Source organism: Perca flavescens, chromosome 3, assembly GCF_004354835.1.
Source record: "Perca flavescens isolate YP-PL-M2 chromosome 3, PFLA_1.0, whole genome shotgun sequence".
Lineage (NCBI taxonomy): Eukaryota > Metazoa > Chordata > Actinopteri > Perciformes > Percidae > Perca > Perca flavescens.
The window spans coordinates 27,842,530-27,866,557 of record NC_041333.1 but is presented as its reverse complement, the minus strand read 5'-3'; the positions used below and the strand labels follow the sequence as shown (position 1 = coordinate 27,866,557).

The 24,028-nt window shown below is 40.2% G+C and overlaps 1 protein-coding gene and 1 long non-coding RNA gene across 4 annotated transcripts in view; one reads left to right on the top strand and one right to left on the bottom strand.

Annotated features, from left to right (window-relative positions):
- The window catches only part of numbl (NUMB like endocytic adaptor protein), a 62,823-nt gene that overhangs the window by 18,308 nt on the left and 20,487 nt on the right, over positions 1-24,028 (top strand). For 2 of the 3 annotated variants that reach the window (XM_028573577.1, XM_028573576.1), the window contains exon 1: positions 16,789-16,943. The exons of the other annotated variant lie outside the window; for it this stretch is intronic. In XM_028573577.1, coding sequence (XP_028429378.1) covers positions 16,903-16,943 — 41 coding nt within the window. In that variant the 5' untranslated portion in view covers positions 16,789-16,902. Of the gene's footprint in view, positions 1-16,788; positions 16,944-24,028 lie in introns of those variants that run through there. 3 annotated transcript variants of the gene reach the window in all.
- LOC114552629 (uncharacterized) lies at positions 3,695-4,814 on the bottom strand. Its single transcript, XR_003692197.1, has 3 exons — positions 4,714-4,814; positions 3,881-3,988; positions 3,695-3,747 (listed from the first exon to the last, which is right to left on the bottom strand). It is a non-coding gene; the product is annotated as an uncharacterized LOC114552629 (long non-coding RNA).

Genomic DNA, 24,028 nt, shown 5'->3' with positions numbered 1-24,028 from the left:
GCAACTTGGAAAATAAAACATACAATGCTTTCATATGTTGATGGTAAGCCTGTAACACAAAAAACTGAACACAAATGCTTTGTACTGTATGTAAACAAGTTAATCATGCGTGCTGAATTAAAATTGAAGGTTATGTTATCAGAAAATATAAGCCAGAAGACAAGCACAAAGAGAAATCAGTGTCATTAAATGGATCATGTGAATTTGGTGTCTTACATTAAAGGCTACAAGTCTGCAGCCATGTGAGGCTGTTCACAGTGGTGCTTTGAGCTAACGCTATTGTGCCAACAATAGCACTGCTGAGTCTAATGGGTATGACAGCGCGTACTTTGCCATAAGTCATAGATAAATTGAGCTGATGATGATGCTAAATGAAAAGTCAGAGGATCACAGAAGTTATTACAATCCATCATGAAGGAAACATGAATATATGTACCAAGTTTCATGGTAATCCAGCCAATAGACCGTGAGACATTTCACTCAAAACCACAAATGTCAACTTGGGCCACTAAACAACAAAAAACTGGACTTAATTGTGATGGATCACTGATCTCACGTGTTTTATGTCTCTGCAAGTTGATTTTCATGCTGTTCTGAAATGAATGGAATCCACTGACTTCCTGAAAGGTAGGAAACAAGTACAAGTATTAAACAACAAGTATTATCTTTGAATCTGGAGACAAAAGGGAAGAAATCAGTAATAATATGGTGAATTAATAATACATTATTAGCCTCACCAATTGCACACAGCCTGGAGGGAACACTGATGCTGAATCTTCCTTTGATGTGATTTTTATTCTATAGCCTACATTATTGATTTCTGGCTACTTTGCTTGTTATTTGCCCTCCATTAAAAAAAAACCTGTACAAGTTCAAATCTGAACTGAGGCCACCCAGGCTGAACCTTACCATCCCCAGTTGCAGTGGGTGCTGGGGTGCCACACCCTCTCTCTCCCTCTCCCCCAGTGCCATTGTTCCCTCGATGACAAGGCCCACGTGTCCCCCTATTCAGCATCCTGGTGGGGGGTAGGCGGGCTCTTTGTCTAGCTGCCATTGTCCCAGACACGCTTCCATTTGACGGACACACGTGCTGTCAAAAGACAAGGGAGCAGAGGAGGAGGAGGAGGGGCCACCGCTGGCCATTATTCTTGGTGGTGGTGGCGGTGAAAAGACGAGACGCGCTGGCCATCTGTGGTGCGTGTCTGTAATCTGTAGTGACTGCAGACAGACGCACACACTTCTTGGTTTCTAAGAGAATCCCTCTCTATTGTCTTGCCACGCTTTTCTCGGGGCATGATGCCTATTGACATGGTTTTGTTTTGCTCTAAAGTGGGGTGTGGAAAGAGAAAGAGAGAGTGTGTCAAAGAGGCCGATTTGGTTGAAGTATTGTGGGAGAGAAAGTGACTGCAAGAATGTTCTATATCCTCTCATTTCTTCTGTATGTCAAAGTGACTATTGTTGAGCGCCTGTTTTCTAGCAACAGGCTTTAAACACCAGTCCACTTGTCTTTCCTCTCTCTCTGTCTCTTTTTCTCTTTCTGGCCTTGGATGACCCAGTGCGTGAGGGGCTTCACCTCAGCAGTGTTTACCCTGCTTCCTTACAATCCCCCACCTCTTCCCCTTCCCTCTCTGAAGCTTAACTGATGTTCTCAAAACTGTAGGCTCTAACATGGGCAAGTTTCTGGAAGTCACTGTGGGATGATTTCACCGAGCTGAAATGTGAGATAACTGTCCCAACTTGTTGCCCAGTGGATGTCTTGTTCTCTTTTTCCTTTCTTCCTTTGTGTCTCCTGTCTTTCTTTCCTTCGTCCCATCTATAATTCCTGCATTCATTCACTTCTTCACGATTTCATTGTGTCCACACAATGAAAAAGTGAGGAAGTATTTAATCCCTTCCTTTCCTTCTAGTCCTTTTTCATTCACTACTTCTTATTTGCTCCCATGACTGGCATGTTCTTTCTTTTTTTTTCTTAAATAAAAATGTAAACCCAGACAGACATGAGCAGCACTGCAAAAGCTGGGAATGTATCATTCTAAAACATTTTGCATGTGCTGTGCTAATATTCTCTACAGTGTAATTTTGTAAAACATTACATCATTTTCTTCAAATATCTATGACTGGATTATTATCTGGTGCTGAAAAAGCTGAAAGATCCACTTACTCAAATGTAAGAGTTTTCAACAGTCAGATGAAATCCAAATCATTAGAAAGTTGACCTTTTGAACATTGATGCTAACCATATATTGTCCACAAATGTTAAGAATGAACATCCATATCCCGTGGATGATTATTGAATGTTTATTCTTAATATAAACTATCAAACGTGACGATCAGCTTTCAGATGTGTGCTGCAGCGCCACCACGGTGCGTGTCTGCCTAAATTTCTACACCCATTTCCTCGGCCTGTGTTTCTGCATGACCAGCTAGAGCTTTTAGTGCCGGTCGATAAGACTCGACCACCCTGTGAAGGTCATTCAGTCTTGCCCATCCACAAGGGCCCAAACTCCCAAACCACTGTAAAGCCACTACATTGTTTATCACCACAATGATAACACCGACTCACTGTCATTTTCTTCCCATGTCTCTGTGCCATACTGTATATGCCTCAGATACATTTTCTTTTTTTTGTGTGTAGCAAGTTTCTATGTCACCGGATATATGCTTTGAGAGCAACAAAAAGCTGGAGTCAAATTCCCTGTGTGTGTTTACACTTACTTACACTTAGCTGAATCTAATTCAATGTTGCTACAAGGAGGATGTTTGTAAATATTTTTTCCTTGTGGCACAGAAAATGCTGCAGATTTGAGTGTGGAGAGATGTCACGCAGGCAAATAGATAGGTGGACAGACAGATGGTTAATAGATGCATACCATTATATGCAGTGCAAGCTTTTGACTGTCTGCAGTGTGTAGTGGGGGGCTATGTTACAAATAAAAAGCAACATTTAAAGAACATGATTATGGAGTACTCAATTAACTTTAAATTAATTTGAATGGATATATGAAGTTATGCATTTAGGAGCAACATAGTGTATGTCATTTCAACTCAAATCGTGGATCCTGATTTTTAGTTCAGACCATTATATCAACATTCAGTCAACTTCTGAATGTTTCCTGTTTAGGAATTCACAGACTGGCAGGCAGACAGAGAGTGATGGGGCAGACGTTAAAAGCTTTAAAAGCCTTATTGATTTGAGAGTTCTGGCCTTGTATCTCGTAGCTTTACATGCATAAACATGAATTATGCATAAATACTTTGTATTGACAGTCAACACTTGGAATCTGAAGAAACGTGCTTCACTGTCAGGGAGCAAGTGTTATGCATTCAGCACACACATTTGTGTAGGTTGCAAAATCTCTTCCTGTCTGGACAGATCTGACAGGAGGTCAGAGGTGAGAGGTCACAGGATATTGACACACACACACACACACACACACACACACACACACACACACACACACACACACACACACACACACACACGATATGGGAATTAGGTTTATATAAAAAGCTCCATTTTAAGGCAGTGGTTATTTTGGAATGTGTTTGTGCTTGTGTATAATCCTTAGTCCTCAAATTTAGCCAAAGACTCTGGTGCTTAATTATTCACAGAAATCTTGTTGCATAAATCATGTTGTGTGGTTCACTGGTGGGTGTCCTATCATTTTAGATTCATCATACCTATATGTAGTAATCTGTGAATGCTTCTGGGTAGCCTCTGCACGCTCCAAAGTCCAACAGAACAACCTACAGACAAGATAACAAGAGTGTTATGCATTCGCTGCACATGATGATTTTTTGTTGTTGATACATGGTCAACATGGCATCCTTTTCTGTGTTAGACAATTAATTTACAAATTCAATACCAGACTCCCATCACCTTGTTGGTGTCTGAGTTGTAGAAGAAGTTGGCCCAGTTTGGATCCGTCTGCATGAACCTGAACTCAAACACCTCCCTGAGACACAACTGGAGGATTCTGAAACTGATCTGGAGATGGGAGGAGAGGAGAGGGTTGTGTTTACTGCCATGCAGTTATTATCAGTATCAGCAGTTATTATCAGTATCATTTTAATTCTAAAGCTCTGGTATAGTGCACTGCCACACACTCCCCATGTCTAAAGATGCTGCATTACTGTAGGTCATGCTCCAAGTGCATAAATCTCAACTGTTAAACGCATATTTTTACAGTGTCTAATTTGCATTGCTGCTGTCCTTTTCATACTGTTTGAGATCCTGCTGTATAATTTGCCAGCTAGTAACTTGTTTCTACGAGAGTTAATGAGCAAATCATCAGCTCAGTTGTGCACTTGTTGTGTCACATCACATGATGATACATGTACGTTACAAATAAAAAGTGGTCGACACTATACTTTCTCTTACCAACAAGGGGTGGAATACAGATATACAATACATTCAATATCAACAAAAGCCTAGGGTGGAGGAACAGAGGTATCAAATCTTCTCCTTCTACTTGTTATAGGGTTTCAGCTCTAGCTTCCCACAATTAGAGGTCCAGACTGGGATGGTCTAAATCTTTCAGCCACTTAGTGTCATATGCAGCATTCACCTCTACTTCTACTATAGTTTTTTTGTAAAATATTCTGTAATACCTCAAATGCCCAGAGAATTATAAAAACAATTACATAAATTCCCAGACTCTCCCTGTCTCCAGTGAACCATGGGATCCATGTACCCGTTGAGTCAACCCATACCTGGTTCCTAGTCTCCTGGTCCAGGTCTACGCAGCGGTCCAGTGGGACTCCATGTACAAGCTCCATGGCCAGCACCCTGCCACCTGACAGCTCATCGATCACCTCAGGAAAAACTCATTTCCCTCCATCATGGACTTGGAGGCCACACACAAATGTTCAGGAAAATATATACAGTATATATATATATATATATATATATATATATATATATATATATATATATATATATATATATATACAGTATATACACAATAATACACAGTATATACACAAAAGCAACAACAACATTAAAAACAACATGGCCTGTTACCATGACAGTGTTCTATACTCATTCTATCCAGCAGGGGTGCTATTCAACAGGCAACAAAGGTCTGCGCTCTCTCCTCTCCTCTCCTCTCCTCTCCTCTCCTCTCCTCTCCTCTCCTCTCCTCTCCTCTCCTCTCCTCTCCTCTCCTCTCCTCTCCTCTCCTCTCTTCTCAATAAATAGTAGACATTATTACAATAGTAGAAAGTTTGCAATTAGCACCATCCATTAATGCTTTGCACATGAAAATTACATAACCCTTAGATTACAGCCCACAAATTACAGTGTAATTGGTGTTGTGCAAAGGTTATCAGTAAAATACTTATAGGTACTTATAGTGGGACAAATATGTATGTAACACAGGAAGACAATAGATTAAAGAATTGGCGGTAACAACTTTATGGTATTATTTATTTTAAAATTACAATATCCTTACAAAAATAACTAGGGAATTCCATTGTAAAATGTTTTTAGATATGGACTTATTGATTATACAGCACTAAACCAGGAACATGGGTGGTCAGCAATAGCTATAAAATAGTATGAAATAGTAAAATGGAAGGGGCAGTAATGTAGTTTTAGGATCCATGTAGCTTTTATGTCCCATCATACTGTATCATCAGATCATAAACAATAAAGCATACTTTACATATGTACATACTCAGACAGAAACTTTATTGAAATGTATTGGACAACGAACGGCATAAAGAATAGTGTAGCAAGATATTCATCACTCAAAAACATTATTTGTTGTTCAGTTTTTATCTACTTTTTTAAGCACACAAGTAATTCCATTGGAGCTACTGGCTGTAACTTTTTGAAATAAGGAGAAGGCTCTATTATTACAGTGTAAGTACGGGGTGTATGTGCCGTAAAATGAAACAGTCCCTTGGTCACCCATTTTTCAATATGTGTTACCCCTGTGCTTCTCCCCCTAACTACCAGTAGATACTCAGCAAGTATTTTATTGTACAAAGTATTCACGTACAGTGCTATCCTTTTTGAGGGGCTGTTAACTAAAGTGTTACCATAAATGATTGAGAGGACGACTTTTCCTCTCTCTCACTCTCCCCCTGCTCTCTGCTCCTCACCAGGATACCTTGCTGTGATCAGCGCAGAGGGAGGTCTCCTTTCACCCACAATGTTGTCACTGTCTGTCTTTCTTTCCTCATGCTCATCTGATCTCAGTACAGTGAAAGAAATGTGTGTGTGTGTAAATGCTTCCTTTGCCTTTCTCTCTCTTTCTATTTTCGTTATTTTCCAGAGTTGCCACTTTCCTTGCCCCTTTCCTCTTCTCTCTCACTCTACTCTCTCTCTCTCTCCCAGCTTACAAAAAAAACTCCGTACCATTGGTTGCCACGGGATTCGGTTGCCATGCCAAGGTTTTCACGTGGTCCTCGCGTGTATGCGTGTCTACCGTGGCATGACAGAGTTTGAATGCCATGTTGATTGGGTAGAGGGAAAGAGGTGTTGAGTTAGGATGGTTTGAAAAGTAGCTGCTGCAATCTAAATGGCCCCAAACACATGCCCCATACACACATGTACAGACAAACTCCATCATCTTACAATTGGTCAATAAGGCTTTGTCTGTAACTACAGGCTTTGCGTTAGTCTGTAGAGAAAGATAAGTCGGGGATAACAGAGACATATGATGATGCGGAGCCATTGAGGAGAGGAGAGATGGATGAGAAAGAAGAAAAATAGAGTGGTATTGACCAGAGGCAGAAATCGATGAGCAGTCTGTCGGTATAAGGCAGTGGATTAGGCTACTGGACAGCCTGTCCATCTGAGTTTTGGTGGATTTTTATCAGCAGATGATTGGATAGCTTCTGTTTGGTTTAGCAAAAGTCACTGAGGCGGGGAGATAACATGATGATGAACTGGAGCAGTTGAAATCTCCGTAAGAAGCATGTAGAGTAGACCCACTTAATGATCACAGTTAACCAACCTTTTGTTGGATGGTGCTGCAGTCATCAATATCTTTATAATAACATGGATGTAATGGCTTTCCCCGTAATGTGAAAAGTGCTTCTCATAGACAAAGCTCACCTCAGGGGTTTGTTTTGGAGTCTTTCAGCTGAATGTTTTAGTCTTAAGTGCAAATTGTTTTGTAATTATGGTTTTGGTGAGTTGTTTCTTAATAATGAAAAGCTGAATATTGGTTTGTTTAAACAATCTGTGTTTGCTAAAGACAAAAAGCAGTGGGCCAACGATATATGGGCTAGGCCAAAATTGCGTATTTTTGTAATGATAAAACCAGAATATGGCACTGAGAATTATGTTGTATATAATTTGTCAAAAAGGCAAAGATCTTTATGTGCTCAAGTGAGATCTGGTGTTTTGCCTTTGACTATTTGAAACAGGACGATATGTTAATGTAGAAGAGGAAAAACGGATCTGTCCCATGTGTTGTTTGAATGATATAGAAAATTAGAGTTCCATTTTGTTTTCTATTGTCCTTTTTATTGTGGACAGCGTGATTTTCTGTTTCGTAGGATAAAAGCAGAGATTGACTTGGTAAATATGGATGATGGTCAAAGACTGAGATGGCTGTTCACATATGAAACATATAAATTAGCCAATTATCTAGATAAAGCTTGGGAGAAGAGGAAAAAAGCTCTTTATCGAGATGAATTGTAGATGAGAATTTGTTGTTTGTGTGTGGTGTGTGTGTGTATGTGTGTACGTGTATATACATATAGGTATGTGTATATATATATATATTTCTCCGAATGATTTGTATATGCGACAGGAAGATGTTTGTTAAATAAGTACATTTGTGGTGTCTTGTAATCCCATGTGGGATGGGCCAAAATGTTTGGCATGACACAGAAATAAAACATAACTAACTAACTAACTAACTAACTTAAGGCCTGAAAATTTACTGTTTTGATTTACTGCTCTAATATGTCAATGTTGTATTTGAGGCTTGATGCACTACCACAAAGTAGCCAAAACACACACACACACACACACACACACACACTACCTGAGGTTTTGGATACATGCCGGAAGCATGTTGTATGTTAAAGTTGAAGTTATGTCATAGAATGTGGTTGGTTTTTAATTTCCTCCACTTGGCTTAGTCACAGAAAAGAAAACAAGAAAACAGCTTTGGTTGTTTGGTCGTGTGATTGTGATTATGTTCTCCTCTATTGTATTTTGATGTATGATTTCCGTATTCATTTTTAGATAAAAAAAATACTTAAAAATGTACTTATCTGGAAATTGAACCTTATACAAACAGATTAGTTTTATATACAGTTTAGAGTTTTGTCCATGAGAGCCTAAACAGCAAGACTGTCTGGCACGAAAGACAAATACAATGCTATGAATTTACTTCACTTTGATTTTTTTCACATTTAATTTTATTGGGTAGATCTTTTTATGCCATTTTCTCTTCACATTAAAGGGTAACTACTGTTTTTTTTCAACCTGGACTCTATTTCCCTATGTTTTTGTGTCTAAGTGACTGGTGATGACAATGTCAAAGATGATGACAATTGGTCCAGTATTAAGCGAGATCGCTGCAGTCAGCGAAAAGCTACAATGTAAATTAATAGGGCAATTGTTCAGCTTGTATTTACATTAAAGGTACACTGTGTAGTGTTTTAAGTATTTTATTAGCTAAAATCAGTCTTCATTCATAAATATGTCCTCATTGGTGTAAAATTACCTCTGCCAATGATTTGACTCATCTTTATAAGCGAAGAATTTCTTATCTGTATTTACATTGGACGGGCAAGTCCAAGGAGGCTTCTATGTCTTTCCGTCATTTTGAAAAACTATAATTGCTGAGAAGGACGTAAAGCACTAGCCTACCTGTCTAGCTAATCCACAATGCATTTTTGTTCAGAGCCAGCGTCACATGACTGAAACCAGCTGAAACGGAGGAGATCAGTGAGAGGCGCTTGTCACTGCCCCGGCAAATTTGAAAGCCTGCACTGCAGTTTAGTTCATAATGGAGGATCATACTTATGCCGAGCCACAGGAGAAGGAATCCTCGTCACCAAAAAAGCTAAAATTGGAAGACATGTTGTCATAGCTTCTTGGTACAGAACGGCTACTGTAGTTGCAACACGCATTTGAAAAAGCGAGGCGCTAGAGAGCACTATTTGTTTGAATGCAAAAAATTTCGCCGCTAGATTGGAGAAATTCCTACACAGTGTACCTTTAACAAAAGTGCTTATTTTACCACTGACAGGCTTATATTACAGTTTTTTTCGATTGCTACACGACAGTGGGCACAACTGGAGTCATGTGCAAAACTCTAACTACAGTCTGCACAGCAGCAGTTCATGTGGACCAAACTCTAGTTCATTTTTCATTGCTTGAACACAGTTTTCAAAACTCTACACACTTATCCCATGACTTTAACCACAATGTGCACAACGCTGTAGATTTACAGCACTTTGTTCAAATGCTAACACACTGCTGTCAAAACTGTAAACCACACATTCAAAACAGAATAGATTTCAGTCTGGTGCCTATCAAACACTGCTGATTGGAATTCTAGCTGAAAGCCTAAGCAGGTGTCTTGTTTTAGACTAGTTAGTGAACATATATGGTATTTATACAGAAAAAGATCAAAAAGCCTTTTTTTGTATACAAACACCAAATAAGAATGAAACAATTATACACTGTACCGTTTGAGAGAAACAGGTAAAAGAGCAAAGATACCAACATGTCCAGGTAAGATGTCTGAGGTTATGTACACAGCTATACAAAAAAAAGTGAAAAACACTATATCTTTACAATAGTAAAACTGCGTTCTTACTGTTTTTCAGAAAGTAATGGAGGTGAAAGCAATAGAAACACCACATTCATTTTTATTTAGAGATGATGCAGACATCCAATGTGATGAAGAAAACTTGCCACATGATGCTGGAGAGAGGCAGGATTAGTCACACTATTCGTTGGTACTGTTATGTACCTTTTAGTTTTTTTCCCCAGTAATTCCATAAATTACTAGAGACAAAATACTATATTGAAGAAAACTGCTGATTTCCATTCCTTCTTGTTTACCTTATGTAAAAATTGGTATGTTATAAAATCTATATTTTTTCCTTAAAGAAACTATTGAGTAGTGTAAAGTCACTCAAATTGTTCAAACTGTAAAGATGAAAAAGTGTGTAATTTGTGTATTGGTGTTTGACGCTAGTGTTTTTACCCTCAGTGTGTTCTGAGTGACAGTGTGTGTTATCTCAGTGAGGCCTGTGCATAGTGTTTGGCTGCACTGAGCCTGTTTTGCAGGTGATGTGAACTGTTTAGCTCAGGTGACTGTTGGTAGTGCAGACTGTAGTTTGAGTTTTGCACATGTGACTCCAGTTGTGCCCACTGTTATTTAGCAATCGGAAAAAACTGTGTGTGACAACATTATGGAAAGGATTTCTAAGATCAACCTTTCTATTAAAGAGTAAGATCCTTTTTTTAAACATAAAAACATCTGCGAAATTACGTTTGCTAAACCCACCAGAGATTTTAGCATTGTCAAATAAACTTCAGTCAAAGTCAATAGAAACAAAATAAAACTATGAAAAGCCGTTTTGGTTCGTCTTTCCACTTTTCCAACCATCACAACTCTAGTTTTGGTTGAAATAAATGTGAAAATATGTTTGCTCTATACACGCTAAAAGTATTGTTTTTTTTAAATCTAGTGTGGTGGGTTTAGCGACCTTAGAGCTGTTTCTGATTAAACAGAAGAGATCTTAAAAAGGTCTATCTCTGTAGGGATTCTTTCCATAATGTTGTCAGACACTTAGAATAATAATCTGAGCCTTTTAGTGACAAAAACAGCCCTTTTAGTGGACCAAACTGACGCTGAATATTTGCCCCATAGGGTTAAATTGCAGCCCGGTCTGTGGCTGTGGGTTACAGCGTTCACGCTTAATACTGGACCAATTTCAAAGATTGTTGTTCCTATCAGTCACTTACACTCAAAACATAGGGAAATAGGGTCCAGGTTGAAAAAAAAAACGGTAGTTTAAACTGGCCTAATGTCAAGTCAGAATTGTCTAATTGGTATATTGAAATAAGAACAACAGCGACTTTATGGCAAATTAATTCTAATAAACTTCCTTAAAATGAACAGTGTTGGGAAGGTTACTTTGGAAATATAATAGGTTACAGATTACAAGTTACAACTCGTATTTATCCGTAGCCATAGTGGCACATCATTTATTTTAGTCTTTACCATTTTCAGCTATTAGGGTGCATTAAGTAGGTTATTGCTTGTCTATGCTAAGTCTATGATTGAGACTCTGCTGGCCACTTAAGGATTGCTTACTAATTAGATAATTGAGTATGTGTAATCATAATAATTGTGGTTGTATGTGGTACTCTCTCTCCCTCTCTCTCTCTCTCTCTCTCTCTCTCTCTCTCTCTCTCTCTCTGTATGTGTGTGTGTGAGAGATCGAAGGAGCCTCATTTACATTCAGACAGTGTTGGTTAAAATAACAGGCTGTTATGGAGTCACTGAGGCATGGTGGTTGTAAAACCACAGAGTCTCGGATTTAACATGTTCGCAGACACAGAGATATAGACACACACACACACACACACACACACACACACACACACACACACACACACACACACACACACACACACACACACACACACACACACACACATACAAACACAGACACACACATATAAACACACACAGCATGATTAGGTTTCTCTGTTTCTGTTCTTGCTGGTGGCAAAGCTCACTTGAGAACGAGACATGTGCCAGAGGGCTTATTTATTGTAAGCAGGAAGTGTGTCTGCTACCACCTGGTTGGTGAGATCATAATGTTTCATAACTACACAGCAGCTATAATAGGCTTATGTTAGTGTCTGTGGAGTACACAGATATACATACTCAGACAGATGAATATGCATGCACAGGCAGATGCCTGCACACACAGACATACACACACACACACCCACACACACACACACACACACACACACACACACACACACACACACACACACACACACACACACACACACATTCGCAGGGCAGCCATACAGTTATTCTACAGTACAGCACAGCAATAGAGATAATATCTTCTATACTTTCCTCTGATTAGTTTAAAATGCTGTCCCTTTTGTCTTCTTCTGTGGCTTTGTCTTCCCGTCTCTTTACTTATTTTTAGATTCCTTTCTTTCTCACCCTCCTCTTCTTTCTGTTTGTGCTTCTCACTCCCGGAGGAGTGCAAAAGAAAAGAGGAGGACAAGTTAATAATGACGATTAAAGGCGGGTAGAATACAGGACAAATGTTGGAAATGAAGTGAAGTTTTTACCTTCACTCCTAATGTTAATAAGCAGACTTTGTATTACCTTTAGCTTGAGACATCAGAAGGTGTCTCGTACTGTGAGACAGGTGTGGTCGCACGTTTTTGTAGTGACATAATTGCCAAAGCAGAATGAAAGATACACAAAATGATCGCCTGAAATTACAGACATCAGATCTACAAAACAATAGACTGCCAACATTACAGTTTTTTTCGATTGCTAAACAACAGTGGGCACAACTGGAGTCACATGTGCAAAACTCTAACTACAGTCTGCACTACCTACAGTCACCTGAGCTAAACAGTTCACATCACCTGCAAAACTCATTCAAAGCAACACAACTCTTAACACATCTCTAACACTCAAACACTATGCACAGGCCTCACTGAGATAACACACACCGTCACTCAGAACACACTGAAGGTAAAAACACTAGCATCAAACACCAATACAGAAATTACAAACTTTCTCATCTTTACAGTTTGAACAATTTGAGTGACACTACTCAACAGTTTATTTAAGGAAAAAATATAGATTGTATAGCATACCAATGTTTACATAAGGTAAACAAGAAGGAATGAAAATCAGCAGTTTTCTTCAATAAAGTATTTTGTCTCTAGTAATTTATGGAATTACTGAAAAAAAAAAAAAAACTAAAAGATACATAACAGTACCAACGAATAGTGTGACTAATCCTGCCTCTCTCCAGCATCATGTGGCAGGTTTTCTTCATCACATTGGATGTCTGCATCATCTCTAAATACTAATGAATGTGGTGTTTCTATTGCTTTCACCTCCATTACTTTCTGAAAAACAGTAAGAACACAGTTTTACTATTGTAAAGATATAGTGTTTTTCACTTTTTTATAGCTGTGTACATAACCTCAGACATCTTACCTGGACATGTTGGTATCTTTGCTCTTTTACCTGTTTCTCTCAAACAGTACAGTGTAGAATTGTTTCATTCTTATTTGGTGTTTGTATACAAAAAAAGACTTTCTGAGCTTTCTCTGTATAAATACCATATATGTTCACTAACTAGTCTAAAATAAGACACCTGCTTAGGCTTTCAGCTAAAATTGCAATCAGCAGTGTTTGATAGGCACCAGACTGAAATCTATTCTGTTTTGAATGTGTGGTTTACAGTTTTGACAGCAGTGTGTTAGCATTTGAACAAAGTGCTGTAAATCTACAGTGTTGTGCACGTTGTGGTTAAAGTCATGGGATAAGTGTGTAGAGTTTTGAAAACTGTGTTCAAGCAATGAAAAATGAACTAGAGTCTGGTCCACATGAACTGCTGCTGTGCAGACTGTAGTTAGAGTTTTGCACATGTGACTCCAGTTGTGCCCACTGTCGTTTAGCAATCGAAAAAAACTGTAATGTTGTGTGGGTTTTTATCCGATTTGTAAATGACACAGTTGCTATGCACCTTTCAACAATAGAAAACCACATAACTTTCTTGTCCTTGTAGTCTTTTCAATTTCTTGTTTCTCCACACAATGCCTTTTTTTGTTGACATGTCATGTTACCTAATACCATTGGATGTTGTCTATAAATCTTAAACAGTATTCGGTGTCGCTTGTGAATGTTATGTGCATATTTATTTACAGTATATGGCTTTTTGTAATTAGGTCTCCTGCGATGGACACTTAGACAAGTTTCCTCACGGGGACAATTAAGTACATCAGAATCAGAATTACAGTGATGTTAGGCCTGTCAACCTTTCATGTCACCTCTTTCAACAGACTGTGGAATGAAAACAACATAAGCATAAAGAGAGATGCTGTTGAATGCTGCCGGTCAGCTACAAATACCCACAAGGACAACAAGGACGTTCTGATCCCTCTCCGTGTCATCTAGTGTTGATCTCTGGCTCTGGGTGTTGCAGGGTAAACAGTTTACGGGGATGAAATGGCATCATGAAAGGCTAGGAATGTGTGAAAAGAGAGAGACAGCATTAACACTACACTGAGTTACACTATCTCCAGGCTCAGCCTTAGCTCTAGCTACAAACTTCTAGCGCTCCTCTAGCTGCATTTACACTTCTTCTTAGTTGTGTACCCATGTGGTTAGATAAGCCATGCCACTTTTTGGTGCAGGGTGTGAACAAAGTCCAAAGTGTGGTTCATTTGTTCATAAACCCACCCAGCCCAACCCCCAACTGCCAACAAGCCGTTTTTCCCTCACCATTCACTACTCTTTTTTTAAGCTCAATTACCAGTTCCACTTCTCCACCTTGACTTCTGAACGTCCTCCCTTCTTGCTTGAGCTCCTGCACTGTTGTGCATCCCTTTCCAAAAGTCCCAGTCAGCAGTTCCCTCATTATGCCCTAAGACCAGCTGCAAACTGGCTGCGTGGCGTGAGCGTGGTGTTTCTGTTGCGTGTCAGCTGCGTGGATTTTTCTGTCTTTACACACCAGAAACGTCTGACGCGGCGCTGCTGCTGCTAGCCTTGTCTGGACACATGTATGTTTCCCATTGATTACTGCACTCAAGCAGTAGTATACTTAATGTTAAACATAAATATATACCGGTACTGATTTGATTACAGCAAAGACAACGTTGGCGGTATTGACGGCAAAATAGGTTACAGAATATTTAGTTTTGTATTGACAGGTGCAATATTTGAAAATTGATTTTTTTTTAATTACATTTATATCTACATTTATGTCAAAACCTAGAGACTTTCAAACATCAAAATGTCATTTATTACGGTAATATGTATTTGTGTCAAAATTACATATACACATCTTTTCCTATTCTATTTTGCCTGGAAACGCTTCCAACACGCTTGCGTGTCGCATGAAAAATAGGCGCCAGTTCTATTTCTTGCATGCACGTGTTTGAGGCGCGGCTCGAGACAACCCACGCAGCTGACACGCTCATGCAATACATCCAGTGTGTAACCGGCCTAAACCTAACCCTACTTTTAGTTTCAATTATCAGCTAGAACTTGCTCTTCTTTAAACCCAGTCTTACTGGGTGGGTATTCAGACGTAAAAACCTGTGCAAAGGGGTTGTTTTTGGCGGTGACCTGTTGCTTTAGGTACCGGTGAGATGATAAAATAATTCTGAGGTATAAAACCGTGAGAGTAAAGATCATGGTTAAAGTTAAATGTTAATAATTTTATTAACCAAGTGCTTTGAGTCCCTATGCAAAACCTCCTTGTTGGATGATGTTGCATTGAGTTGCGGTGAGAGTTTTTGCTGCGTTGGTACCCCTTCTGTGAGAATGCGGTGCTGTTCGTCTTTATTCCAGTCCTTGCTTTATCTCTAGCTTTGTCCCTTGTTCTATCCTTGCACTACCCCTCAACCTCCAAACCTGCCCCTTCCTAAGGCATAGCAAGGCTATGTCCTAATTTAGCTTTGATCCAACCAAGCATCAGCTACTTTTGCCCCTTTTGTTACACTATAGAAAAATATATGTACATACATATTTTACCTGGGGTACAATTTTCCATTTCACTGTACAGTGGCTGTGCAAAGCATTCCTGTAATGGTACAAGAAGCATTACACTGACTCACATGTGATATACAGTAGAAGAGTTGACCTAAACAGTATGCAAATCTGGGCTTTGCAGAATGACCCACAAACCTCTTGAAACTCCCAAACCTTGTGAACAAACCATTGAACTAGATTTACTGTAACTGTAGCTCTAAAATTAATTGCAGTATAGCAACCGCAAAGCCAATTCTCACCTCAACACCACACCTTAATGTTTTTAGACACAGATTAGTCCAAAATGTTTAGATGAAGGTTTCAAATGTTTTCCAGCTCTGACATCTGGAATAGAAACCAATAGAACCTTAAAACATGGAACGTTCTTACAGCCAGGTGCTCACTAGGTGTGTTCTGGGTGTGCATCCAGGACTGGAAAGCAGTACTCTCCCTTGTGTTCAGTAATGCCCCTGTGGAAACATGCTACCAGGCAGTTCCTCACATTAAACACATCCTCCAGTCCTGGCCCTATTCCCCATTTCCAGCTCCAGTGCCTGTCCCCAGACTACGGCCCCAGTTCTTGCCCTCTCCCCTAGTGCACTCTTGACCAGTGCGCCCATAGCAGATGGAGAGCAAAGAAAACTGTGTCGCTAACCAGCCAGGACTCGCTCACTCACTCAGCTCTCTCCTTTTCTCTTTCTCTCTCTGACTTTCTCTTTCTATCCTCCCACTCCCTTATCTCCTCACTCACAGGATTTGGTGCATCAAACATTGATTTGTCTTTATTTTTAGAGCAGCTGTGAGCGTACATACGTGGTGTGCAGTATTTGTTTGTGTGTGTACCAGACACTCATCCATGCTGGGTCGTGGGCAGTTTCACTGTGTTTGGGTGCGTGTGCATGTCTTTGTGAGTGTGTCAGAGCTCCTTTTTCCAAGTTAATCCCTTAAGAAGAGGTGTGGTTATCTTTCTCGCTCTGCGCTCCCCCCTCTCCTCTCTGTCCCTCACTCTGAGCGCAACATCATCACATGCTCTCTCGCTTCTCTCCTCCTCTCATCTTCCTCTTGTGCTGTTGTTATTGCCGTGGCCGCTAGTCCGAGGGAGTTCTTTCTCTCATCTTGGCATCTCTGCATCTCCTCTCATCTGCTGTCGTTCCTGTGTGACATGAGTTCTTGTAGCGAGATGGGGGAGGCCATCGAACTCAGGTGAGTCAAATACAGATTAGGGGGTGTGAGCTGTGTGTTTGTTTAGGAACTGGCAGGTGACATCCAACATACGTATGCACATGCACTTTGTGTATGCACTATGTGTATCTATGCATACATTTATTTTCTGTGTGTTATTGTGTACCTGGGAGTATTTCGGATACAAACTGGGTCAACTGTTAGCGTAGCAGTCAGTACCTTGGGCTGTTTTTCTTAGCTAACCTCTTTTTCTGTCCATCATGTTGACCTTGTTTCAACAAGGCGGAAATCTGCAAGCTCTATAGAGGTCAACAGGAGATGTGGGGTTTTCATGATAGTGATTTGTTGTTGTTGTTGCTGTGGTTACGGTGGTACTTTCAGTCAATGCCAAACTGATAATGTGTCTAGTCCAGCCTGCATCCACAGGGCTCATAGTGGTTAATAGCCTTAGCAGATGCATTAGCCCCCATGCCCATATGGAAGAGATTAAACCTGCTACATACGAACACTCAACATTTTTTTCTTGCATAGCGTTAGTGCCTTCACATGTTTTTGTGTGCACGTTCAGATACGAGTCTGTCCATATGTGTGTGGGTGTACACCTGCCATACACCTTTTTTTAACATAACAAAATATTTGTGTTCCCAAGCCTGTTGAAGGGAAGGATTGGTTTGCTTCAGTTCCCTCGCCAAATTCAACACTTCCTCTCTTTTTACTTTCTCTGCCCTCTAGATTAGATAATTTAGAAGGACAGCTCTCATGTGAGGTGCAAAAAAGAGAAAGAGGCAAAGTGTGAGAACACTGCCGACGACAGAGACCAATGTAATGAGGAAAATGAGGACAAACGAAGAACTGCAAGACTGAGACTCAACAGGAGTGAAAAAATGAAAGGAGGGGTGTGAAAGTGAGAGTTGAGTGTATGAGAGGAAAAAGCCAAGGAAAAGCTGATTAATTATGAAGAAAATATGAACTTCCTCCCATTTTCAGCAGAGGAAGCAGGAGATAAAAATAGACTGATGATTGTGTTACTTGGTTTGTATCATCACCTGACATTGTAGAATATTAAAAGTACTTTGCAGAGAAAGAGTTCAAAATAGGTTACAGACCTGAGAAAGCAAATGAAAAAAGATGAGGGAGATGAGGAAAGACTTCAGTACACACAGAATTTAAAAAAAAAGCTTTGTTTGACTGTGAGAGCTCAGCATTTGAATGCAGGCTGCAGAGCTACACCGGGTCACTTGGCATTCTTTTCTGACTCAGGAGTCTGACGTAAAATCTGCACATTTCAAGCTTGAGGGTGGGGTTGACAAGACATGATGAAATTCCAGCAGCAATAACCTTGTGCCTTGTGCTAAAAGTTGTATAAAGTTGTATTTGTTTTTGAGTTCACTAAAGTAAACTTGAATGTCACTTAGTCCAGTTGAGTCTATAGTGTTCCACATGTGTTTTGAATATGTTTCAAAGCAATGTCCGTAAAGAAGTGACAGCTAGTGGCAAATATGGAGCTTTAAAGCATTTGTGTGAATTTCCTCCTGCCTGGAATAAATATCAGAGACGTAGCACAGATGATAAGATGGCCTTTGGCACTGGTCTAGACTGATAGGAGGGAATACAAAGTGGGAACACAGCATGACAATATGATAGAGCATATCGACCAGACTGCTCCACTTCACGCCTGGCTGCACTGTGTTTAGATTAGCTTTCACGTACTTTACCCATCACAGACACACGCATGCATGCAAACATGGACATGCTTTGACATGGATGCAGACACATGCCATACTTATGATTGCATATACGGTCATATATACGGACACACACACACACACACACACACACACACACACACACACACACACACACACACAAACAAGTTAACGTGGTTCCGTCAGTACCATCTTTGCCTGTTGTTCCAAGGGCAGAGGGGGATTTGGATAATGTTGTGTTAATCTGCCTCTCTTTTGTATTTTAGAATCCATTTGCACCCACGCACACACGCACGCACACACACGCACGCACGCACACACACACACACACACACACACACACACACACACACACACACACACACAGTCTTCTCCAGACTCATCTTGGGTGGGTGGGAATTGAAACAGTAACAGGAGGGGCAGTGACACAGCTCCGAAATAAGCCTGGAGCAGTAGGATAATAGGTGTGGGAGCTGTGTGTCTCCTGGTGTTGAGGTGACAGTGCATGTGTATAAAGATGTGTTAGTGCACCAGCACACTCTCTCTCTCTCTCTCTCTCTCTCTCTCTCTCTCTCTCTCTCTCTCTCTCTCTCTCTCTCTCTCTTTCTCTCTCTTGCAAAGCTAACACAATATCACTTAAAGTTTCGCAGATATATCCTATTTGAAGAGAAGACTGGGAAGTAGATAATTATAATTGCAGGATGTTTTCTGAGACTCCCGGCTTTGCCAGACTGCCCTCCTCTGTCCCCTTATTTGATTAATGCCTTGAATGAGTGAGGCAGGAAGAGCGAGAACATGTTTCATGCACTGTATGAATTTTACACATACTATTCATGCAGTGCAAACATACATGTATGTGTGGAAAATCAGCAGAGCGCATTCATGTGCGCTAGTGTCTTTGAGCATGATATTGTGTGTCAGATTAAAAGTGTGAGTTCGATGTGAGTGTCACTAAATCTCCATTAGCTAGAGTCAACCCATGACAAGAATCAGCTCTGGAAACCTGTGCTGCTTCCTGGATCTATCCATCTTCACATTATCTCATTTCATTCCAAGTTTCCTTAGAGTTTACCTACAGTATCTTGTCTAAAGCTTGTCTAAGTTATCTTATAGTAAATTACTTTGACGTGTCTCTCTCTTTCTCTTTGTTTGCATTGATGCATAATGAATTTAAAGGATAATTTCTGTTTCGTAAAACTTGGGTCTTAAGCTGCTCCAGACCGACTTGAGGCTAAACTTTGAATTAAATTAAATGTAAAATATTAGGATAAAAAGAGTTTTGATCAAACTTGTTTCAAGGCTTAAACACACCAATAATAAGGTTTTTTGGAGACTTTTCTGACCTGTGATTAGTTCATTAATTGCAATGATTCATAGCATCATTCCCTTCTGGCTACAGACAGACATGAACTGCACTTTCGTTCATGTACATGCCATATGACATTCTCCCTCCTCCATCTGTGACCGTAAGTCTCTTGTTGCAGACAAATTTTTATTTGAGAACAAAGTGACAGTGACTGAACTGATCGTGGATCAGAAGGTTGAGTCAACTCGTCATGTTTGCAGCTGCCTTGCCTTGCCTTGAGTCAAATGTACCAAGAAATTACTTTGCTGGGCCATTTCCTCACAACAAATGATGTTTCTTACAGTAATGCAGGTGTGCTGCTGGATGGCAATATAGTTAGACACAGAGTGTAACTCTACTAGGCATATTTTGCTTTCTCTTTGTCACATTTAGAAAATATTAACCCACACACATGCATATGCATGAAACACACTGGGAAATCTAATTGGAAGCAAACAGAACTGACTTAATAAATAATGAATTTTACAGTATGATAATCATTCACAAGGACATGTCACCATTTCATATTACAGTATATGCTGTTATGAACAATATTGACCAGTACTGCATTAAAAGTGTGTGTGTGTGTGTGTGTGTGTGTGTGTGTGTGTGTGTGTGTGTGTGTGTGTGTGTGTGTGTGTGTGGGTGCCAGGCTGATGGTTAAACACCTGGCGCTGCTTCAGCTGTCACTATAGGTCTGTAGGTCTGTACACGCTGACACACACTCCTAATCTTTACAGAAAGGACCATTTCTGATGCAATACAGCTGTTTGCCTCCTTACTTACAGAAAAGTATGCTTCATACTGTAAGCCACCTACAACAACTCCAACTCCTGATTGAAGCTGTCTTATTTAAAACTATTCCAGTAAAAACACTAGACTTGCAAACATTTTTGTCTTTAGAAATTCCCAAGTCTCAAGTAAATGAAGTCTTATAGCAGTGAAGTCCAAGTCAAGTTGCAATTTTATATTTTTGTTAGAAAGCAAAGGTATTATTCCACACTGAATTATGCAGGTGAGTTATGTGAAAATCTGTGTATGTAGCAGTGGTTGTGTTTTTTATAGACTGTTATTTTCCAGAAAGGAACACCTCAAAGGAGCATGACGCTTGCTCTCTGTTTCTGTCTGTCACTCTCTCACATCCGTACACACTTTCATACACAGTCTTATAAACCCCTGCAATGAATACGGCCATCGTGTCCTTGGTCAGGCTTCAGTCTAAACACAAGTGCCCTGGTTTAGGCTATGTCTGCTACGTCAAACCCCTTTATTTTTTAATCACAAACACAGACCAACTGTCACTTGTCGCGCGCTTTGTGTGTGTGTGTGTGTGTGTGTGTGTGTGTGTGTGTGTGTGTGAGAGAGAGAGAGACAAAGAGAGTTTTGGATGTTAATAAGAGTCGGTGTCCCTATTCGGGTCACTCAGTGTCAGTTGAAGTCTGCGGGCCCAGAAACTGGGTCAGTTGTCTGTGTGTGTGCTTGCGTGTCAGCATCCTGTCAGCATCCTGTGTCTAGTGTAATTTTTATTTTATTCTATTAACTGGATATTTGCATAGTGTCTCATATTAGCCCAGAGATGAGTCACCATTGAAAAATTATTTGGAGGACAACCTCTGTGTGTGTGTGTGTGTGTGTCAATAGTTTATTTGAGATTTGAGTGCACATGCTTTTGTTGTGTAGTCTGGCTCTGCCCTCCTACAAACTTCCACTCAATTTTCATTTTCCTTCAGTACTACGTCTGGGTTTGCGTTATATTCTTGGGTTTTCTCCGGTCAAATTTTTACCGGTCCAATCAGCAAACAGAGGGAGAGGGAGGCTGAGAACGATGATGTTGAGGTTGTGCGCTATGTCGTGCGCTATGGTTGAGTTGTAGTTCTCTAATGGCGGCGGAGAAAGATGCAAGCAATCTTAAGGGAGATCCAGAGTGGCTCTGGACAGATCCAATAGTTTTTTTTCCAATAGAGTACCCGCCTTCAAGGAAGTTAACACTTGTCAATGGAGAGTGGCCAGACTCTCTGTATAAATAAAATGTACAAGAGTCTGGTAGGACCAGGCTATTTGTTGTCTGCGACAAGGCTAAAAAGAGATAGAGTATGTAAGACAATCACAAAGTTTATAAAGCTGAAAAGTGAAGAAAAAGTTTGAACAACTTTGTGAAACAGTTAAAACTAATTCTGGAAAACCACGAAAACCCAATGCTCATCCTGCAGCCCCCTCAAACCACAGAGCCACAGAGCACTGATACTAACTGAGCCCGGTAAACACACATTACATTAAATATAAAGCCTGAACTAGTTAAATGCCTCACCACAGCCTACAGTCCACCATCAGAAGTAAAAGTGCCCATATAGCTATTAAATTATGCCCTGTAATTTCTATGTATTCCAAGTATTTATTGCTGTATGCAGCACACATTGACTGCTGCTGAATAAGAGCGCTCAGGTCCATGTTGGGAGGAGGTCGGGTTGGATGGATGGGTCATAAAAACACCAGCAGGGCTTTCAAGCAGGAGAGCGGAGTTGGTGTCCTGGGGAAAACACAAGACTTTTACCCATGAACATGTTCGTGGAGTACTACTAAAGGGGTCAGGGGTTTTAATCCAAACCACAATCTTTTCTCTTAACTAGCCATTTTGGTGCCTTAACTTAACTGTGGTTACCATATGATGGTCACCTTTTGATGGCTAAACTCAAATGAAATGTCACCTTGCAGAGCCCTGTATTCGGCTCACAGTCCTAAACTCAACTGCAACAGCCTCTGAAACGACCAGCACCTCACAGTGAACGGTACCCAACTCACGGTAACCTTTTCTTGGTTACATTTAACTGTAAAGACCGCTAAACTTAACTGATGACAATGGCTGGATAGCTAGCCTGGTAAACATACTGTCAAGTTATATTTACTGTTTGTCAACCGTACACAATGTTAATGACTTTGAATCTTGCCAGCATAACATTAGCTTTCTGGCATGTAATGTTAGCTATCTGAGCTGAAGCGTTCTATGAGCTGAGCGGACTAGAAATATCTCCCGTTGCCAAGCATGGCAAGTTGTATCTAAGGTCCATCCTATTTACTGGAGCAGTGAACACTGTTTGCATTGCATAAGAACATTATGGGATGGTAATGAATGAGGTATTAGTTAAACCCTTTGTTACCAGGGAAATGGAGTTTATTGTTTGAAAAAACATTAGATTTTGATTGTAAAACACATTAAAATATAAATGAATGGTCTTAAGAAATGTTATTTGGCAATTGACCAGGGTATAATGCCCTTTGAGGTGTCCATTGTCAGGAATTAATGGACTGCGGCGGAGGCAACCGTCCTCCGCTGGACACCTTGTCGGGCATTAACCCTTACATAACGCATTTGCGACCACTTATAAATGGTGCTTTATAAGAAAGGGGTAGCGTCATATGTCACGTTTGATTGTTTCTCAGATGAACTGTGCTACAGAAAGAAGAACTCCTATCTGATCGTCGTGTGGAGAAAGTAGGCATTACACATTCAGTTCCATGGCCACAAAGTTAGTGTGTGTCAGCAATGTGAGTCATCAAGACAGAAACAACAACAAATGTCTTGAATATTTTGAAGAAATGGCAAGAATAAAAGGTATGTCACCATATTTCTGAGGCTTCTGTCTGAGGCAAAAACTATTCAAAATAAGAAATAAATCACTGGGTTTGCTCATGAATGTGTTTATGCTTGTCAGATGGTTGAATTAAAGGATGTTTACTACTAATATAAATTTACTCGCAGTTACGGATGCTTTGGCAAAACACACCAATAAGCCAATAAGTCACAACTTGAATTCAACTTAACAGAGAGATACATCATGTCCATATAAAGTGGTCAGTTCAATGATTAAGCCAAGACAATCCCCTGCACACACACACACACACACACACACACACACACACACACACACACACACACACATACACACACAAACACTTGAACACTCCGCCTTTTGCTGTCCCCTCCTTCTCTCTCTGGAGCTCCACAGACATATGGCTTACCGTAATACGAGGTGGCAATGACTCATTGTGTGTGTGTG